The sequence below is a fragment of the Bombina bombina genome, chromosome 7, assembly GCF_027579735.1.
Source record: "Bombina bombina isolate aBomBom1 chromosome 7, aBomBom1.pri, whole genome shotgun sequence".
Lineage (NCBI taxonomy): Eukaryota > Metazoa > Chordata > Amphibia > Anura > Bombinatoridae > Bombina > Bombina bombina.
The window spans coordinates 189,683,569-189,698,233 of NC_069505.1; the positions used below are offsets into that span (position 1 = coordinate 189,683,569).

Genomic DNA, 14,665 nt, shown 5'->3' on the forward strand with positions numbered 1-14,665 from the left:
CTCTTATAAACTAGCTTACTGCAGATGTGTACAGATGATCTCCTATAAACTAGCTTACTACAGATGTGTACAGAAGATCTCCTTTATAATAGCTAACTACATATGTGCAGAGAATGGGGCATATTTATCAAGCTGCGTATGGAGCATATGCCCCGTGTTTCTGGCATCAAGCTCCAGGCTTGCCAGAAACAGCAGTTATGAAGCAGTTATGAAGCTCTGAGCAGGTGGACAGACATCGCCGGAAATCAACCAGATCGAGTACGATTGGGTTGATTGACACCCCCCTGCTGGCGGCCCATTGGCCGCGAGTCTGCAGGGGGCGGCGTTGCACCAGCAGCTCTTGTGAGCTGCTGGTGCAATGCTGAATACGGCGAGCAAGGTCTGGCGGACCTGATCCGCACTGTCGGATCAGGTCCGCCAGACTTTCATAAATAGGGGCCTATATCTCCTATAAACTAACTTACTACAGATATGCAGAGAAGATCTCCTAAAAACTAGCTTACTACAGATGTGCAGAGAAGATCTCTTATAAACTAGCTTACTACAGATGTGTACAGAAGATCTCCTAAATAATAGCTTAAAAAATGTGTGCAGAGAAGATCTCCTATAAACTAACTTACTACAGATATGCAGAGACAATCTCCTATAAACTAACTTACTACATATATGCAGGGAAGATTTCCTATAAACTAGCTTACTACTGATATGCAGAGATCTCCTATAAACTAACTTACTACAGATATGCAGAGAAGATCTATTAACTAGCTTACTACAGATTTGCAGAGAAGATCTATAAAGTAGCTTACTACAGATGTGCAGAGAAGATCTCCTATAAACTAACTTACTACAGATATGCAGAGATCTCCAATAAACTAACTTAATGCAGATATGCAGAGAAGATCTATAAACTAGCTTACTACAGATGTGCAGAGAAGATCTCCTATAAACTAACTTACTACTGATATGCAGATAATATCTCCTATAAACTAACTTACTACAGATATGCAGAGATCTCATATAACCTAGCTTACTTCTGATGTGCAGAGAACATCTATAAACTAGCTTACTGCAGATATGCAAAGAAGATTTCATATAACCTAGCTTACTACAGATGTGCAGAGAACATCTATAAACTAGCTTACTAAAGATGTACTTACTACAGATTTGCAAAGAACATCTGCTATAAACTAGCTAACTACAGATGTGCAGAGAAGATCTCCTATAAACTAACTTACTACAGATGTGCAGAGAAGATCTTCTTATAAACTAACTTACTACAGATGTGCAGAGAAGATCTTCCTATAAACTAACTTACAACAGATGTGCACAGATCTCCTATAAACTAACTTACTACAGATTTGCAGAGAACATCTATAAACTAGCTTACTGCAGATATGCACAGAAGATCTCATATAACCTAGCTTACTACAGATGTGCAGAGAACATCTATAAACTAGCTTACTGCAGATATGCACAGAAGCTCTCTTTTAAACTAGCTTACTACAGATGTGTACAGATCTCCTATATAATAGCTTGCTAAAGATGTACTTACTACAGATTTGCAAAGAACATCTGCTATAAACTAGCTAACTACAGATGTTTACAGAAGATCTCCTATAAACTAACTTACTACAGATGTGCAGAGAAGATCTCCTATAAACTAACTTACTACAGATGTGCAGAGAAGATCTTCCTATAAACTAACTAACAACAGATGTGCAGAGATCTCCTATAAACTAACTTACTACAGATATGCAGAGAACATCTATAAACTAGCTTACTGCAGATATGCACAGAAGCTATTTTTTAAACTAGCTTACTACAGATGTGAACAGATCTCCTATATAATAGCTTACTTAAGATGTGCTTACTACAGATTTGAAAAAACATCTGCTATAAACTAGCTAACTACAGATGTGCAGAGAAGCTCTTATTTAAACAATATTACTACTGATGTGCACAAAAGATCTCCTATAAACTAGCTTACTACTGAGACTGCCCTCACTAAGGTTACTAACGATCTCCTTTCTGCTAAAAACAAAGGCTACTACTCTATACTCATCTTACTTGACCTCTCTGCTGCCTTTGACACTGTTGACCATCCCCTTCTCCTACGGACTCTCATCTCTTTTGGAGTCTGTGGCACTGCCCTCTCCTGGATCCACTCTTATCTCTCTAACAGATCCTACTCCGTCTCTTTTGCTGGTGACTCCTCTCTTTTGTCTCTGTCTGTTGGAGTACCACAAGGCTTGGTCCTGGGTCCTCTACTCTTCTCTATTTACACTTCTTCACTGGGTAAACTTATTAACAGCGACTGTTTATCTGGCATTTCCTCCTGGATGGCCTCTCACCACCTAAGAATAAACATGTCCAAGACCGGACTACTTCTAATTCCCCCCTCTAACTCTACTCAAGTTTCTAATTTTTCTATCACTGTTGGCGGGCGGCGGCACCACTATCTCCCCATCACCCCAAGTCCGCTGCCTCTGAGTCACGCTTGACTTCATTCCCCACATCCAATTGCTCTGTTCATCCTGCCGCAACCACCTATGCAATATCTCCAAACTTCTTCCATTTCTAAGCGCTGAAACTACTAAACAGCTAATTCACTCCCTGGTAATTTCCCGACTTGACTACTGTAACAACTTACTAACTGGCCTCCCTCTCTCCCGCATCTCTCCCCTCCAATCCATCCTAAATGCATCTGCCAGGCTAATCCACCTCTCTCGACACTCTGTTTCTGCTGCACCTCTCTGTGAGTCCCTTCATTGGCTCCCCATTAACAACAGAGTTAAATTCAAAATTCTCACCCTGACCTACAAAGCCCTCACCAATGCTGCCCCACCCTACCTGTCCTCACTTATCAACAAATATACTCCGGCCCATCCCCTAAGATCCAACAACGACCTGCTTCTTTCGTCCTCTACAATCACCTCCTCTCATGCTAGACTACAGGACTTCTCTCTTGCGACACCAACCCTCTGGAATGCACTTCCTCGTGCTGTCAGAGTTGCCCCTAACCTCTCCTCCTTTAAACGTTCCCTAAATACCTTTCTGTTCAGGGAAGCTTATCACTCGACTTATTAACAAACTAACTTCACTTAATTAACAGTTGCCCTCTATCTCCTCACTAATATCATTCTCACCTTTGCAGTCCCCACCTCCTGTTTTCCATCTAGATTGTAAGTTCCCACGGGAATAGGGCCCTCAATTCCCCCTGTACTTTGTTTGTAAAATGTTGTCTTTTATCGTATTGTTTCTCCATTGTACTGTTATCCTTGTACCCATGGGCAGCGCTGCGGAATCTGTTAGCGCTTTATAAATAAAGAATAATAATAATAAGAATAATGTGCAGAAAAACTCTTTTATAAATTAGCTTACTGCAGATGTGCAGAGAAGATCACATATAAAGGAGCCTACTATAGATGTGCAGGGAAGCTCTCCTATAAACTAGTTTACTGCAGATATGCAGAGAAGATCTGCTATAAACTAGCTTACTATAGACGTGAACATAAGATCTCATATAAACTTGCTTACTACAAAAAAGCTCTCTTATAAATTAGCCTACTATAGATGTGCATGGAAACGCTCCTATAAACTAGCTTACTACAGACCAGTAAGGAAGATCTTCTATAAAATGGATTACCACGGACCTGCAGGAAACCTCTTATCAAAACTAGCTTACTGCAGGGAAGATATCTTATAAACTAGCCTACTAAAGTTGTGCATAGAAGATCTCCTATAAACTATTTTACAGCAAACGTACAGGGAAGCTAGTTTATAGCAAATCTTCCCTGCACGCCTGTACTAAGCTAGTTTATAAGAGACCTTCCCTGCAAGTTTGTAGTATGCTTATCAGAGAGCTTTCCTGCAGGTCTCTAGTAAGCTAGTTTATTGGAGAACATCCCTGCAGGTATCTAGTAAGCTAGTTTATAAGAGAGATTCCCTGCAGGTCTGTAGTCAGCTAGCTTATAGCAGAGCTTCCCTGCAGGTCAGTAGTAAGCTACTTTATAAGAGAGCGTCTTTGCAGGTCTGCAATCCGCTAGTTTATAAGAGAGTATCCCTGCATGTCTCTAGTAAGCTAGTTTATAGCAGAGCATCTCTTCAGATCAGTAGTAAGCTTCTTAATAAGAGAGTCCCTGCAGGTCTGAAATCAGCTAGTTTAAAGCAGAGCTTCCCTGTAGGTTTATAGTAAGCTAGTTTATAGGAAAGCTTCCCTGCAGGTTTGTAGTAAGATAGTTTATCGGAGAGCTTCCCTGCAGGTGTGTAGTAAGCTAGTTTATTGGACAGCTTCCCTACAGGTCTCTATTAAGCTAGTTTATCAGAGAGCTTCCCTGCAGGTCTCTAGTAATCTAGTTTATATGAGAGCTTCTCTGCAGGTCTGTAGTAAGCTAGTTTATAGGAGAGCTTCCCTGCAGGTCTGTAGTAAGCTAGTTTTAAAAAAGAGCTTCCCTACAGGTCTGTAGTAAGCTAGTCCTGAAGATCTGTAGTAAGCTAGTTTATAGCAGACGCAGAGCATCCCTGCAGGTCAGTAGTAAGATACTTAATAAGAGAGTCCCTGCAGGTCTGTAGTAAGCTAGTTTATCAGAGAGCTTCCCTGCAGGTCTCTAGTAATCTAGTTTATATGAGAGCTTCTCTGCAGGTCTGTAGTAAGCTAGTTTATAGAACTTCCCTGCAGGTCTGTAGTAAGCTAGTTTAAAAAAGAGCTTCCCTACAGGTCTGTAGTAAGCTAGTCCTGAAGATCTGTAGTAAGCTAGTTTATAGCAGAGCATCTCTGCAGGTCAGTAGTAAGCTACTTAATAAGAGAGTCCCTGCAGGTCTGAAGTCAGCTAGTTAAAAGCAGAGCTTCCCTGTAGGTTTATAGTAAGCTAGTTTATAGGAAAGCTTCCCTGCAGGTTTGTAGTAAGATAGTTTATCGGAGAGCTTCCCTGCAGGTGTGTAGTAAGCTAGTTTATTGGACAGCTTCCCTGCAGGTCTCTAGTAAGCTAGTTTATTGGACAGCTTCCCTGCATGTTTCTAGTAATCTAGTTTATATGAGAGCTTCTCTGCAGGTCTGTAGTAAGCTAGTTTATAGGAGAACTTCCCTGCAGGTCTGTAGTAAGCTAGTTTAAAAAAGAGCTTCCCTACAGGTCTGTAGTAAGCTAGTCCTGAAGATCTGTAATAAGCTAGTTTGTAGCAGAGCTTCCCTGCAGGTTTGTAGTAAGCTAGTTAATAGACAGCTTCCCTGCAGGTCTGTAGTAAGCTACTTTATAAGAGAGCTTCCCTGAAGGTCTGTAGTAACTTAGTTTATCGGAGAGCTTCCCTACAGATCTGTAGTAGGCTAGTTTATAAGAGAGCTTCCCTGCAGGTCTGTAGTCAGCTAGTTTATAGCAGAGCTTCCTTGCAGGTCAGTAGTAAGCTACTTTATAAGAGAGCGTCTCTGCAGGTCTGTAATCCGCTAGTTTATAAGAGAGCGTCCCTGCATGTCTCTAGTAAGCTAGTTTATAGCAGAGCATCCCTGCAGGTCAGTAGTAAGCTTCTTAATAAGAGAGTCCCTGCAGGCCTGAAATCCGCTAGTTAAAAGCAGAGCTTCCCTGTAGGTTTATAGTAAGCTAGTTTATAGGAAAGCTTCCCTGCAGGTTTGTAGTAAGATAGTTTATCGGAGAGCTTCCCTGCAGGTGTGTAGTAAGCTAGTTTATTGGTCAGCTTCCCTGCAGATCTCTAGTAAGCTAGTTTATCAGAGAGCTTCCCTGCAGGTCTCTAGTAATCTAGTTTATATGAGAGCTTCTCTGCAGGTCTGTAGTAAGCTAGTTTATAGGAGAACTTCCCTGCAGGTCTGTAGTAAGCTAGTTTAAAAAAGAGCTTCCCTACATGGCTGTAGTAAGCTAGTCCTGAAGATCTGTAGTAAGCTAGTTTATTGCAGATGCAGAGCATCCCTGCAGGTCAGTAGTAAGATACTTAATAAGAGAGTCCCTGCAGGTCTGTAGTAAGCTAGTTTATCAGAGAGCTTCCCTGCAGGTCTATAGTAATCTAGTTTATATGAGAGCTTTTCTGCAGGTCTGTAGTAAGCTAGTTTATAGAACATCCCTGCAGGTCTGTAGTAAGCTAGTTTAAAAAAGAGCTTCCCTATAGGTCTGTAGTAAACTAGTCCCTGCAGGTCTGAAGTCAGCTAGTTAAAAGCAGAGCTTCCCTGTAGGTTTATAGTAAGCTAGTTTATAGGAAAGCTTCCCTGCAGGTTTGTAGTAAGATAGTTTATCTGAGAGCTTCCCTGCAGGTGTGTAGTAAGCTAGTTTATTGGACAGCTTCCCTGCAGGTCTCTAGTAAGCTAGTTTATTGGACAGCTTCCCTGCAGGTCTCTAGTAATCTAGTTTATATGAGAGCTTCTCTGCAGGTCTGTAGTAAGCTAGTTTATAGGAGAACTTCCCTGCAGGTCTGTAGTAAGCTAGTTTAAAAAACAGCTTCCCTACAGGTCTGTAGTCAGCTAGTCCTGAAGATCTGTAGTAAGCTAGTATGTAGCAGAGCTTCCCTTCAGGTTTGTAGTAAGCTAGTTTATAAACAGCTTCCCTGCAGGTCTGTAGTAAGCTACTTTATAAGAGAGCCTCCCTGAAGGTATGTAGTAACTTAGTTTATCGGAAAACTTCCCTGCAGATCTGTAGTAGGCTAGTGTATAAGAGTGCTTCTCTGCATGTCTCTAGTAAGCTAGTTTATAGCAGGACTTTCCTGCAGGTCTGTAGTAAACTAGTTTATTGGAGAGCTTCCCTACAGGACACTACTAAGCTAGTTTATCTAAAAGCTTCCCTAAAGATCTGTAGTAGGCTAGTATATCAGAGAGCTTTACTGCAGGTCTTTAGTGGTTTTAGCTAGTTTTGGAATATGCTGTAATTATCTAGTATACTGGTTGTGAAAACAGATCATACAGCTCTCTGGAGAGCTAGAGTAGAGATTAGGCCCTATAGCTCTTTAGTAGGCTAATACATAGACATACAAAACATTTTAGCTTTAATGTAGTCTCCTACAAACCAGCGAGATATCTTCCTCTAATCTGCCTTACTACACAACAGCTGCAGGAAATCTCTCATAAAGACTAGTCTACTACCTGTAGGATATCTCTCATACAGACTAGCCTACTATCTGTAGAATATCTCTTATACAGAGTATCCTACTACCTGCATGATATATATCATACAAACTAGCCTACTGCCTGACGGATATCTCTCAAACAGACTAGCCTACTATCTGTACAATATCTCTCATACAGACTAACCTACTACTACCTGTAGTAGTAGATATCTCTCATACAGACTAGCCTACTACAAGTAGGATATCTCTCATACAGACTAGCCTACTACCTGTAGGATATCTCTGATACAGACTAGTCTACTACCTGTAGGATATTTTTTATACAGACTAGCCTACTATCTGCAGGATATCTCTCATACAGACTACCCTACTACCTGTAGGATATCTCTCATACAGACTAGCCAACTACCTGTAGGATACTGCTAATATAGACTAGCCTACTACCTGTAGGATAGCTCTCATACAGACTAACCTACTACCTGTAGGATATCTCTCATACAGTCTAGCCTACTACATGTAGAATATCTATCATACAGACTAGCCTACATTCTGTAGGATGTCTCTCATACAGACTAGCCTACTACCTCTATGATATTTTTTATACAGACTAGCCTACTACCTGTAGTATATCTCTCATACAGACTAGTCTACTACCTGTAGGATATCCCTCATTCAGACTAACCTACTATCTGCAGGAAATCTCTCATACAGACTAGTCTACTACCTGTAGGATATCTCTCATACAGACTAGCCTACTACCTGTAGGATGCCTCTCATACAGACTAGACTACTACCTGCAGGATATCTCTCATACAGACTAGCCTCTCATACAGACTAGCATACTACCTGTAGGATATCTCTCCTAGCCTACTACCTGTAGGATATCTCTCATACAGACTAGCCTACTACCTGTAGGATATCTCTCATACAGACTAGCCTACTACCTGTAGGATATTTCTCATACAGACTAACCTACTACCTGTATGATATCTCTCATACAGACGAGCCTACTACCGGTAGGATATATCTCATAAAGACTAGCCTACTACCTGTAGGACATATCTCAAACAGACTAGCCTACTACCTGTAAGATATCTATCATACAGACTAACCTACTACCTGTAGGATATCTCTCATACAGACAAGCTTATTACATGTGGAATATCTTGCATACAGACTAGCCTACTTGCTGTAGGATATCTCTCATACAGACTAGCCAACTACCTGTATGATATTATTTATGCAGACTAGCCTACTACCTGTAGTAGATCTCTCACACAGACTAGCTTACTACCTGTAGGATATATCTCATACAGAGTAACCTAGTACCTGCAGGAGATTTCTCATCCAGACTAGTCTACTACCTTTAGGATATCTCTCATACAGACACAGACTAACCTACTACCTGTAGGATACCTCTCATACAGACTAGTCTACTACCTGTAGGATATCTCTCATACAGACTAGCCACTCATACAGACTAGCCTACTACCTGCAGAATATATCTCAGAGTAGCCTACTACCTGTAGGATATCTCTCATACAGAGTAGCCTACTACTTGTAGGATATTTTTTAATACAGAATAGCCTGCTACCTGCATATCTCTAATACAGACTAGCCTACTACCTGTAGGATATCTCTCATAGCGACTAGCCTACTACCTTGTATGGAGAGAGTGGTGTGTACTCAGTGGACACACCACGTCCTTAGGGGGCGCTTCCTCAGTTCCAATATAATAGGTGATATGGTAGTGCTTGTAATGTCTCGACAGAAAAAAACAGGCCTAAATCTAGAAATATGATAATAGCAACAATTATAAAACTATAAATAAAACCCTAAAAAATCTAAAATGTGGACATAAGTAAGTAACCACAATGCTGAAAATTATAATAGTAAAAAAACTATATATATATAAAAGAATATATATATATTACTAGAATATAAACATAGATTGGAAAAAATAATAAAATCAATTCAAAACCATATAATGATAATGTGAAAGTCTATGAGTCCAGGGTAATGACAATTTCCAGATGTTTGAGGCTGCACTCTGTCAAAGGATGGCTATCCTGTAGTATGGAATCTAAAAAAGAATAAAAAACAGAGGCGCCACCATGGCCTAATATCGCCAGTACAGGTAAAATGAGCAGCAATATGAGAATGTGTATACTCACAAACATAAAGCACCCCACTGGTGCTAGTAGAGCAGACTGACACTTCTCAGTGGTTCAGCACACTGTATCCAAAGCGCAGAGTGTTAATAAAGACTTTTTATACTTTTATACACTTGCAATTGTGTGTGTTTTTATCACCTCCTGTGATAAATTATATCATTGATCCTGGTTCCTGTTGAGGATTGCTGTTTTAAGTCTACTGGGCGACGTTTTGGCTCCAGTTTGCTGAGATTGCACCTGCAGGTGCCCACCATCTTGTAAGTACAAGCAATTGGTATTATTTTCCCCTTGTCTTGATGATATTGGGCCATGTCGTGTTGCTTTTTCCTTTATCCATAGGCACATATACATTGGAGTGTCAGAGGATTCCTGACTGTCTCTGCGCTTTGGATACAGTGTGCTGAACCACTGAGAAGTGTCAGTCTGCTCTACTAGCACCAGTGGGGTGCTTTATATTTGTGAGTATACACATTCTCATATTGCTGCTCATTTTACCTGTACTGGCAATATTAGGCCATGGTGGCGCCTCTGTTTTTTATTCTTTTTTAGCCTACTACCTGTGGGATATCTCTCCTAGTCTATAACCTGTAGGATATCACTCATACAGACTAGCCTACTACCTATAGGATATCTCTCATACAGACTAGCCTACTACCTGTAGGATATCTATCATACAGACTAGCTTACTACCTGTAGGATATTTCTCATACAGACTAGCCTACTACCTGTAGGATATCTCTCATATAGACATGCCTACTACCTGTAGGATATCGTTCATTTAGACTAGCCTACTACCTGTAGGATATCTCTCATACAAACTAGCCTACCACCAGTAGGATATTTTTTATACAGAATAGCCTACTACCTGCAGGATATTTCTTATAAATACCAGCCTACTACCTGTAGGATATCTCTCATACAGACTAGGCTACTACCTGTAGGATATCTCTCATACAGACTAGCCTACTACCTGTGGGATATCTCTCATACAGACTAGCCTACTACATATAGGATATTTTTTTAATAAGAATAGCCTACTATCTGCAGGATATCTCTCATCATACAGACTAGCCTACTATGTGTAGAATATTTCTCATACGGACTAGCCAACTACCTGTAAGATATCTTTCAAACAGACTAGCCTACTACCTGTAGGATATCTCTCATACAGTCTATTTTACTACCTGTAGGATATCTCTCATACAGACTAGCCTACTGCCTGCAGGTTGTCTCTCATACAGACTAGCCTACTACCTGTAGGATATTTTTATACAGACTAGCCTACTACCTGCAGGATATTTCTCATACAGACTACCCTACTACCTGTAGAATATCTCTCAAACAGACTACCCTACCTGTAGGATATCTCTCATTCAAAATAGCATACTACCTGTAGGATACCACTCATATAGACTAGCCTACTGCCTGTAGGATAGTTCTCATACAGGCTAGTCTACTACCTGTAGGATATCTCTCATACAGAGTAGCCTACTACCTGCAGGATAGCTCTCATACAGACTAGGCTACTACCTGTAGGATATCTCTTATACCCGCTAACATATTAAATGTAGGATATCTCTCATACAGACTAATCTACTACCTGCAGGATAGCTCTCATACAGACTAACATATTACCTGTAGGATATCTTTCATTCAGACTAGCCTACTACCTGTAGGATATCTATCATATAGACTAGCCTACTACCTTTAGGATATCTCTCTTACAGACTAGCCAACTACCTGTAGGATATCTCTTTATACAGACTAGCCTACTACTTGTCGAATATATCTCATACAGACTAGCCTACTACCTGCAGGATATCTGTCATACAGACTAGCCTACTACCTGTAGGATATCTCTCATACAGACTAACATACTACCTGTAGGATATCTCTCATACAGACTAGCCTACTACCTGTAGGATATCTCTCATACAGACTAGCCTACTACCTGTAGGATATCTCTCATATAGACATGCCTACTACCTGTAGGATATCTCTCATACAGACTAACATACTACCTGTAGGATATCTCTCATACAGACTAGCCTACTACCTGTAGGATATCTCTCATACAGACTAGCCTACTACCTGTAGGATATCTCTCATATAGACATGCCTACTACCTGTAGGATATCTCTCATACAGACTAACATACTACCTGTAGGATATCTCTCATACAGACTAGCCTACTACCTGTAGGATATCTCTCATACAGACTAGCCTACTACCTGTAGGATATCTCTCATACAGACTATCCTACTACCTGTAGGATATCTCTCATAAAGACTAGCCTACTACCTTTAAGATATCTCTCATACAGACTAGCCTACAACCTGCAGGTCAGGATATCTTTTCAATAGTCTACTACAGATTTCAGAGGGCTTGTCCATGAATTTACATGTCATGATGAATATTGAATTAATAAGCCATCGCTTTGGCTGTAGCTATGTATTTTTGTCTTCTGTGGAGGCTGTGAATATCTTCCGATATTTCTGCTTCTATTTGTTGTTTTATTTTTGTTTGTTTTTGTGTATTTAAAGGGGCAGTCAAATCCAAAATAAATTTTGATGACTCAAATAGGGCATGTCATTTTAAACAACTTTCCAATTTACTTTTATCACCAATTTTGCTTTGTTCACTTGGTATTCTTAGTTAAAAGCTAAACCTAGGTAGGCTCATATGCTAATTTCTTAGACCTTGAAGGCCGCCTCTAATCTGAATGCATTTTGACAGTTTTTCACCACTAGAGGGCATTAGTTCATGTGTGTCATATAGATAACATTGAGCTAATGCATTTAAAGTTACCTAGGAGTCAGTTTTTGGCTAAAATGCAAGTCTGTCAAAAGAACTGAATTAAGGAGGGCAGTTTGCAGAGGCATAAATACAAGGTAATTACCGAGGTAAAACGTGTATTATTATAATTGTGTTGGTTATGCAAAACTGAGGAATAGATAATAAAGGGATTATCTTTCTTTTTAAACAACAAACATTCTTGTGTTGACTGTCTGTTTAACTAGAATTTGCTGTTATATCGTTTTCTAACTCAAGCAGTTTTTCTAATTTAAACAGCGACTCTTCCTATGGATTAGTTTAGAAAATGATGCAAAAAATTAAAAAATCACTGGAGCTGCCGTACCATGTATTTATTACATATCAATTCTATCCGACTGGAATCCAACCCATGACTACCAGATACCTGTACAATATGTCCCTACATATTATAGTCCTGCCAAGTATCTACAAATGCTAAACTGCTTACAACAACCTAGCAGCATCACAATGACATGACAGCCCTGCAGGACATTAATATAACTTGCAGCACATGCAGGCTGTACATATTATTACTCTATTACACTTTAGGAAGGTAGAACATTCCCCCTAATACCTCTTGTTACACTTCTATCCCCGATCCCTCACGGCTTTGGTGCCTAATCTCAAAAACGGTACAAAAGTAATATTTATGCTTTATTTATACCTATTGTATCCCAGTTTTACATTTGTGCAGCCACTATACTTCAACACATTACTGCATATTATACATTATGATTATAGTAACAAGCCCCTAGGCTACTGCAGAACATCTCTCTAGAGATAAGATGATATTTATTTTACATGACTTTCTGATGGACATGCAGAATTTAGCCCAATTAACATCTTGGTGCCAAAAGCAAGCAGGATATCAGACTATTAACCCTATGTGTATGTGTGTATCTGTGCATGTGTGTATGTGTGTGTGTGTGTATGTGTGTCTGTGTGAGTATGTATGTGTGTATCTGTGTGTGTGTATGTGTGTGAGTATGTATGTGTGTGTGAGTATGTATGTGTATATATGTGCGTGTGTGAGTATCTGTGCGTGTGTCTGTGTGTCTGTGTGAGTATGTATGTGTGTATATGTGTGTCTGTGTGTGTATGTGAGTGATTGTGTGTGTTTGCATGTGTGTCTCTGTGTTTGTGTGTGTGTGTGTGTATGTATGTGTGTATCTGTGTGTGTATGTGTTTATGTATGTCTGTGTGTATGTGTGAGTGTGTGTGTGAGTATGTGTGTATGTATGTGTGAATGTGTGTGTGTATGTTAGTGTATGTGTATATGTGTGTGTATGTGTATATGTGAATGTGTGCATATGTGTGTGTATGTGTTTATGTGTGTGTATGTGTGTATGTGTATAAGTGTATGTGTATATTTGTGTATATATGTGTATATGTGTGTGTATGTGTATATGTGTGTGTATGGGTATATGTGTGTGTATATGTATGTGTGTGTGTGTTTGTGTATGTGTGTGTGTATGTGTGTGTTTAAGTGTATGTGTGTGTATGTATGTCTGTGTGTGTGTGTGTATGTATGTCTGTCTTTGTGTATGTGTGTGTATAAGTGTATGTGTGTGTATGTATGTCTGTGTGTGTGTGTATGTGTGTGTATGTATGTCTGTCTTTCTGTATGTGTGTGTATAAGTGTATGTGTGTGTGTGTGTTGCAGCACTCTTTGACAGTTATCTAGTTAACCCTTTGTAGTGAAAGCATCTCTACATTTGTGTTTCCCTGTAAAATAGATGCAGAATGTTGGTATCTGAAGCACTTGTCTGCAAGAGAACTGTTGACCACTTTTCCTGTCACCCAATCATTCCCAGATACAATAGTGCATTTCAGTAACCCCTTCTCTTCCAGGTGCCTGTGCAGCATTGCATTGTATAGCTTTTTGCAGCCCATACCTGAGATAGCAGTGGAGTGCCTTGCCGGAGCATTGTGTTCTAATGTCTCGTTAGTGTCTGGGGTGTGAATGATTCTACAAGTAACTACACAAATTGTATCAAATATACAGAATGGAAACTATATCATTCTGTGATGTCACAGGACCTGTTCCTGCACCTCCGCCCTACCGAGCATTAACTCTTCAAGTGGCAAAATGTGTTGCGAGTGACGATGGCAAAAATCTTTAACTTACACCTCTGGGCAAGGTAGATTTAGTCTGGAATGCATTTTTGTTGGTTACAACTCAGAAAGCTTTAATTAGCAAGCTATAGAAGCAATGATCTTTATGACTAGAAGGTATTCAACAGAAGGGTTAAGGTCTGCAGATTATTAGAATATGATCACATAGTTTGTTCACTAGGTCTAGCCAGAAGTCTATTTTGGCCTCTGCCTAGGGTAGCAGTGTGCTGGGCAGCAAATATCAAGAGGTAGGTTTATGGTATGGATTTATTTTATTACAAATAAATGCTCCTTGCTTATCTGCACCGTATGTTCCCTCTGCTTGTGGGAGTTATAAGGAATATGAGCTGAACCTATTGGTAGTGGTAGCTGGTAGGTAGCAGATTTACCCGTGCCATGGGCATCACTAAAACTAATACAGCGCTAGCAAAACCTTCTTGTATATTAGTTTGTAAAGAACAAAAAATACCAGAAAATAATTTGGAGGTTTTTAGGTTCAAGGC

The 14,665-nt window shown here is 39.9% G+C and overlaps 1 protein-coding gene across 1 annotated transcript in view; it reads right to left on the bottom strand.

The window, feature by feature from the left end:
- The window catches only part of PKP3 (plakophilin 3), a 134,668-nt gene extending 120,588 nt beyond the window's left edge, over nt 1-14,080 (bottom strand). Inside the window, exon 1 of the mRNA XM_053720512.1 lies at nt 13,943-14,080. Within this exon, the coding sequence (XP_053576487.1) occupies nt 13,943-13,975 (33 nt within the window). The 5' untranslated portion in view covers nt 13,976-14,080. The remainder of the gene's footprint in view (nt 1-13,942) is intronic.
- Nucleotides 14,081-14,665: the final 585 nt, after the last annotated feature.